General features: G+C 37.0%; 1 protein-coding gene across 2 annotated transcripts; it reads left to right on the top strand.

Annotated features, from left to right (window-relative positions):
- The first annotated feature begins 48 nt into the window (after positions 1-48).
- LOC134673197 (uncharacterized) lies at positions 49-5973 on the top strand. Of its 2 annotated transcripts, XM_063531148.1 has the most exons (5): positions 49-338; positions 579-1915; positions 2072-2249; positions 2870-2977; positions 3630-5973. In XM_063531148.1, exons 1-5 carry the CDS (start codon positions 245-247, stop codon positions 5192-5194), a joined length of 3282 nt encoding a protein of 1093 aa, XP_063387218.1. In that variant the 5' UTR covers positions 49-244; the 3' UTR covers positions 5195-5973. The 2 variants fall into 2 exon arrangements, with proteins under 2 accessions (XP_063387218.1, XP_063387219.1); XM_063531149.1 differs by lacking the exon at positions 2870-2977.
- The last annotated feature ends 1451 nt before the right edge of the window (positions 5974-7424 follow it).

Raw genomic sequence — 7424 nt, 5'->3', positions numbered from 1 at the left:
TGTTCTGAACGCAGGTATAGGTATTTCATTTGACAGTAATTCTGTCAGTTCAATACTACAATCGTGAATCGTCGTAGCAAAATTTTGTCAATTAACAACAGCTGGCCTCGTTACGTTAAATATAGTTAATTGTGTCCAGTGCTATGTAGTGATTATCAAATTATTAATGTATTTACTAAAATTGAACTTGGTTGCATGAAGAACCCGTTGGTACAGTGACACAGCAACGTTAGAATACAAGACAATGTCGATTCCTCCACTTGTTTGCAGTACTCCTCCTCCACCTGATCAGTGTGAGGACGACAAAGACCCCGAGGACTTTGATTTACAATATAATCGTAAGTTCTTTCCAGTTCTCTGAAAATACCACGCTTAAACAAAACCCAATGTAATAAAGCTCCACCTAGTTAGGTATATCGTACAGACAGGTCGAGTTCATTGTTACGTGTCTTATTTCCTCATATTCTGTCAGAAATCATATGAATATGACTATACATACCTGACTAAACATACCTGTGCAAGTCAATTCATTTAACTCTTGTTTCCTGTTTATGTAAGGAGTATGTTTTTAATTTCAGTGTCTCAAGAAGATGACTATGACTATGGTAGTTTTTCTACTTATAATCATTTCCAATCTGCCATATCAGTAAATAAACCATTGAGTGAACCTGTGCATATAAATAATGCAGATAATGGAGACAGCACTGAAACGGATAAAAATGCTTGTGACAATGACACATTGAACTGGACAAATACTAACATTGAAAACAAACTAAATGATGAACAGAAACAGGAAATTGAAGTAAAATTACATAATGAAACTCAAATTGATAGTATGAACAATGAAAACCATAAGGCAGAGCTAAAAACAGCGGACAATTTAAGTTGTGAAGACACACAGACCAACAAAAAGATAAACAATGAGGAAGAACTAAATATAGAGGACTTAAATTTAACTGTTGAAGAAGAGTCTTTAAATTCAGTTGTCAAAAATGAACTGTATGATAGTAATGCAGATATTGACAAGAGTGAGAGCCCTGATAAAGAGAAATCACCCCACATTCCAGATGTAACCAGTATTATTACTACTGATCTCCATGAGACTTTACCTTTAGATGAGATTACAAGTACCCCTCCAAGCTTAGATGATATCGATGATCCTCCTAATTCAATAGATGACCTGAAAATGGACAATGAAAATGTTACTGATTATATAGATGTTAAAAATGAAACAGAAACTGATCCTAGCTTTAATATGAATGATCAGGTTGAAACTCTACAAGCTCCTGAAACATTTCAAGAAGTATTGACAGAAGTGAACAATGAAACTGATGATGAATTTGGAGATTTCAACGACTTCCACACTGCATCAAATATCAAACCATCAACAATCACATCTATTGTAGATGCTTGTGAAAATCCATGGGAAAGCAATCAAACTGATCCAACGGACCAGAGTCAAATGCCTCAAAGTGCCGATTTTGGGGCATTCGAAGCTCATTTTGATGATACAGAAAAAATGGAACTGAGAAGTGCTCCTGATGGACAATCATTACAGCAAAATATTGAGGATGATGATGACTTTGGAGACTTTGATGATTTTAAATCATCTGTACAGGAAACTAAGGACAATGAAAATGACATACAGGATCCACTAACAAGGGTATTAGATTTCCAATCAACAGAAAGTGAAAGTCAATTACTTGAGAACATAAGTAAGATATTGAATTCTATATTTGAAGAGGAAATACCAGAGCCTGAGACAGTGTTTGATGGTAAACTTGAAGGGATGCTGTGTGAGACTTGGGGCCACCTGCTGGAGACTGATGTGCGGCAGCCATATATAGTCAACTGGAACAGTTCAATAGGACAGAAAACTCTTCTGAAGGCTTTATGTATAGATTCAAGAAACATTGTAAGTTTTCTTTAATTTATTACAATATTTTTAAACATGAATGTATTTCTAAGGCAATTATCCATCCTTCGCAATTCTTTAGCAATTTCAATCAATAAGCTAATTATTTACCATATTATTTCACAAACAGTTAAAAAATAATTGCATACATTCCAGTTATTTGGTCCGAAGTGGAGCTACAACATGCCTAAATATGCAGCTAACTTGAGTGTTGCCCCACTACAACCCCAGAAGCAAGCCACACTGTCAGGCCAGACCACCTCAGAAGCGACTGAGAAGTATCTCAAGCCATCAGGGACCTGGTCTGACCCTTTCACGGCTGATGGCCAAGAATGTGAGTACATACTATACATAGTTTCACATGACCACTTGCAATAACAATGTACATTAACTCACTAGTCCAACTAACATCGATTACAATATAAAATGTGTGAGTGTGTGACTCAAGAAAGGCAGAAACATGGAAACTTCAGGGCACAAATATGATGTAGTTGTTTCTAAAGCATTACCAATTTTGCTGTTAAGATTAAATTAATACTAAAAATATTAGCTGTTTGATTCACATGTAAACTCTATGAAAGTTAATATTAGATTATTAAAATCTTGTTGCTTTCCCTTTTATTCATTTTGGCAAAATTACTAAGTTACAGTAATATTTTTGTGCTAGTTGATTAAATTCTAACAATTTCATGAGATCAAAACCTGTAATAAAGGTGCAAACCACATATTTTTACCTTGAAGTGTAAGCTCTATAAATGCTACAATCATAAATATTGCACAAAAACACACAGTGATATCTAAATTCTCTTTAATACCTACAAATGAGCAAATAATAACAACCGCTATGTACTAGACCGCTAATACAATAAGCTTATTTAAATCACTGTAAATTCTTTTGCATGTCTTGCACATGGATTAACAATCACCTGGTACTCTGCTTGCCCTTTACCCTAGTCACCTATGCCGAAGCCCTACTCCTAGATTTAGAACACCTCATGGCCACCCTAGACCAAATGGCCCACAACCATTCCACCCTCAAGATATCAGAGTTGCTATCGCACGGTAAGTGACACATATCTGTAGCTAAGAAAGGCTAAACAAGTCATACATGATTTGAGTTCCGTTCTAGGAATATGATGGAAAAAACTGGTATGCTCGACTGCTCGTGTGTCAAAGCAATCCACTCGTTCGGGCTCTAATCATAAGAGTATTTCGTGGAGTTGTTGAGCAGACTTGGTACGATGTTCAAACTTGATTAGGAATTACCTAAATGCACCTTAACTGATCCTCTCAGCATTCCTAGATAGGTCGATTAGAAATAAAAGTTTTTTGGATTAAGTATATTATTATTAGGTATTTATTACGGTTTTGCAGTTCGGCTTTGCCAGCCATAATAAAGCTCACGCTCGTAATTAGCTAGGGCCGCCGTTGCAGATTACGGCATGGAGAGGTATATATATTATGGTTTAATTACCCAAATTTATAAAATGACACAAGTAACTTAATAGTATTAGAACTTCAGTGTGGTTTCATCGTATATTCTTATTTGTGACGTCAAGCAAATTTGAACTTTGACATTCTTATGCTGTTCATTCAGTTCATTGTCACTATAAACGGATTACGCCGAACATGAACCTTATTCATAGTAGAGACTATTGTATCTTGTGGCCTACCGTACAGGCGTCTTTCTAATTTTTTTTATTATGTTTTTCAGCTTGCAACAAGGAGACTAACGTCGCTGCAACAAAAAGGCCGACAGACTTAGACGTATTCGACACGGATCTACCAACGAAATCCGACAAAATATACTCGAGCACTCTCGATGTTCAACCAATACGTCAGATCAACCTGCCCGATACTCACATCTTCACTCCCACCGACTCCGAGACACCTCGATCAAAAACAATTCACTACAGCCGACCCTCATTTTTGTCGCAATCTTCTATGGAAACTGCCAAAAACCCCACCGAGGAGAAATCTGAAGCTCCAACTGATGCTAAAGTTGTGGATGACGCAGATTACTCCGATTTCCAAGATTTCAAAGGTTCTTTTAAAGTTGATACATTAGAAGTGAAACCAGCTACAACAGGACCAGCTTTGGATGGTGTTGAACCGACAACAAATGCGAACCAGCTCCAACCAAGTCCATATTCCATTGGCTTACTGCAACCTATAAAAATAGAACCCATCATGCCTACATTAAACTGGCCTTCACCTGGAGAAGTGAAAGAAACTTTTGACGATTTTACCGAATTCGCTTCCAGCACCACTTGGAATAATGATGCCCAAGAAATTAAAACTCCCAGTATAGACTCCGAGAAGACTCCTCCAATAGACGGCGCTAGTATCGTGAACGATCATAGTATTAAAAGTATTGAGCCACCTAGTAAGATTAACGATTCGTTTGACGATGATTTTGATACATTCCAGTCGGCTCTTCCATCCAATGAGCCAACTCTGGCACCACCTGTTAGCAACTTTAGTAATTTTGTAGCAGCTGACTATAGTCAAAATATTACACAAGTTGCATCAAATCAAGAGCCAGAATTAGATTTTGTATTTCCAAAAATTGAAACTAAGTCTGACCCCATATCATTTACCAAATCAAACGATATTTTAAATTATAGTGAACCTTTTATGCATCAGAATAATGTAGCAATAAGTGCGCCGAAAGTGAAAGAAACAGTTGCAAAAGCCCCGGCGCCTTCCCTCGCGCCGCCTCTGAGCGCGGTGTTGCAACCGACAATGAGTTCGTCACAGACTCCACAGAACTCTGCACAGATTTTGCAACCTTTATCTTTAGAGAGTTTCTCACAAATCAACTGGCCGAATCCTGGAATTAACTTACAAGATCTATCAAGATTTAACCCAGTAGAAACACTGAATTCGCTGAAAAGCGACTTGAGTGTCAGTGGCAACAGCAAAGGCGCCTCGCCCGTGCACAGTCACAAGCCGCCAGTACAAACCCAGCCACCCGAAGATGACATATGGGGCGAATTCGTATCCAGCAAACCTAAACCACAACAGTCATTACCAAAGAAAACCGCTACGTTCGCCGATGACGACGAATGGACCGATTTTGTGTCCAGCCCGTCGGTAAAACCCCAGAACGGATTAAACACGATAAGTTTAAACGTCCACACAAACTTGAGTATTCAGAAATCTACGAAAGCAACCAAACAGAATAACCAAGCACTAGAGATACCAATTACGCATTACATAACACCTAAATCGACCAACCACAGTTCATATAACGATAGACACTTCCAAAACTTATAACGACACAGAATCAACTGTACATCACTTACTTAACTGTACTTAAATATTTGTAAATAGGGTGGTGGTGTTTCATACAGTATATAAAAGTCCTTTTACCCAACGCCTGGTTGAAAAAAGGGCGCTATTTGTGTAAGTATTTTTTAAATATGCTCTTCATATTGTAATTTCATTTTAAATAGATCTTTAAAAAAAAGGCAAGCGCAAACAAAGTGAGCAAGGGCGTGACCGATCAAGCATAAAAGAGGGTTCAGCTTCATTGCCTGTTTAGGTCAAATGTTGTGAAGACGTTTGAGCCGTTTTACGTTACTTCGGCCTCATGTCGGCCTGTCCAAACTCGTGTAACAGATTGAAATACATATGCGGGCTTACGAAAAGTTATATATAATCTAGTTTGTGTGTTGTTCCGTATAAAAAGGAAACTTAAAACGGTTGCCACCTACGTCATTACAATGCTCCAATACACTTGAGGTTCAAATCTATTCGAAACAGCACATACCTACTGGTATCTGGAGCTAGCGCAATTCATTCCAAATAAATAAGAGTTTGTTCGGCTTACGTAATCCTACAAGAATCACTTATTTAAAAATTAATTATGTGTTATATAACTTGATATAGGTACTTTATTTATTTTATTATAGTCATATGTTCCCGTCCAATTTGGAAGCGATGTGAATTAATTTATATCGCAAATTAATAAAATTGTGATTATATTAATATGTAAATACGTGATTTGTGAATTTTAGCCTATTGTAGTTAATTAAGTAGATTATATTTATTGATCAATTCTTGTTTAATTTTATTGTGCGCAGCAATAATTAAAATTTCATTAGTGACACTTATTGTTAATAATGTAAATTGGTAGTTATTCGTTCGTAAAGCATCACAACAAACGCATCCAACAAATAAGTAATTTCCTTTGTAATAAGTAAATCTAAATTTGATTTATTAAATGCCAATTTAATAAGTTGTACCTGCCTACGTAGCGTCAATGTTTCAATATTATACCGGGTGTGGCTTGTAATATGAGCAAAAAATTAAACTGTAGGCTGTACTCCTCATACTGACCAACATTTGTTCAGCGACTTTTAAAAATAACTTGTGGTTTGATTTTTAATACACTTTAAAGTTTATTCTAAGACGCAATGTATTGCGAATTTTGTTATGTTTAAGGCGTGACAAGCAACGTCAATCACAATGATATGGCGTGGCGATGGCGTCCATTGAAGATAATATTTATTTTGTATGAAAAATAGGGAGTATAAACACTTCATAATGATTAAAAGTTGTTGAACAAAAGTGTCACCGTTTGAGGAGTACAATCTATGTTTTAATTATTTGCTCGTGTTACAGGCCACACCCCGTATACTAAGGTCCAGTTGCACCAACCACATTTAACAGAATGATCAACGTCAATCAGCAGTGTGGTATGAAACTTCCCATACAATAAAATTTAGCGAACGCTTTAACGGAGAGACACGGTTTGGTGCAACCAACCCTAAAAATTACTCAGAATTCGACTGAATGTTGAAATTCTTCAGAATCGACCGTAATGCCATAATATTACGGTTGAAACATCTCCATGCACTTTTGAACGCCAGTATACCTTATTACAAAAGGCATAAGGTCCACCGATGTACGTGTAGGTACAGTTAAGTGTGGGCGATGGTACCTGCCTTGCTTACTGTGACGCTGCGCGCTGTGCAAACTGCATCTAGTGAGACATGCTATTTTCACAGCGTATTTATGCTCTGTCCTCTGCCTACCTACACTTTCTCCAGTAACTGGCCACTCTAAACTAAAATGAATTGTATTCACCTATAGTTCGTTTTTTTTAGCATTAGAAAGAACTTCGCAGAAGTAAGCTTGTGGTTCCAAATCCGGCACTTTTGGCGGTAATAATTTGAAGTAAATCATATGTATTGACCATGCTACATTAGATAATTCAATAATTATTAACTATTAAAAATGATAAAAACTGCACGCTTGCGTCTGTGGAGTTCTTTCTAATGCTAAAAAAACGAACTATATAAACAGAATTAATTTTAGTAGTGGCTAGTTATTGAAGGGTGTCCAGTTTTACCGGCGCAAATTACCCTACCTTTCGCTTTGAATGATGGTCCCTATGACAGTTCCTTCAAGTCTCTTTTATGGTTGGGTAAAAATTTTGGCTGTTTCCTACATTTTGCCTGGTCCATTTTCTACGGGAGGGTAAATTTTTCGGGGTTTGTGT

This window comes from Cydia fagiglandana, chromosome 18 (assembly GCF_963556715.1).
Source record: "Cydia fagiglandana chromosome 18, ilCydFagi1.1, whole genome shotgun sequence".
NCBI lineage: Eukaryota > Metazoa > Arthropoda > Insecta > Lepidoptera > Tortricidae > Cydia > Cydia fagiglandana.
This window is presented reverse-complemented; position numbering and strand designations above follow the sequence as displayed.

What these genes read in the sequence shown, in the direction of transcription:
- LOC134673197 (XM_063531148.1), top strand. Translation starts at nt 245, where the DNA reads ATGTCGATTCCTCCACTTGTTTGCAGTACTCCTCCTCCACCTGATCAG. An exon ending in GTATAGATTCAAGAAACATT is followed by an intron (nt 1,916 to 2,071) that starts GTAAGTTTTCTT and finishes CATACATTCCAG; the next exon opens with TTATTTGGTCCGAAGTGGAG. An exon ending in ATCAGAGTTGCTATCGCACG is followed by an intron (nt 2,978 to 3,629) that starts GTAAGTGACACA and finishes TATGTTTTTCAG; the next exon opens with CTTGCAACAAGGAGACTAAC.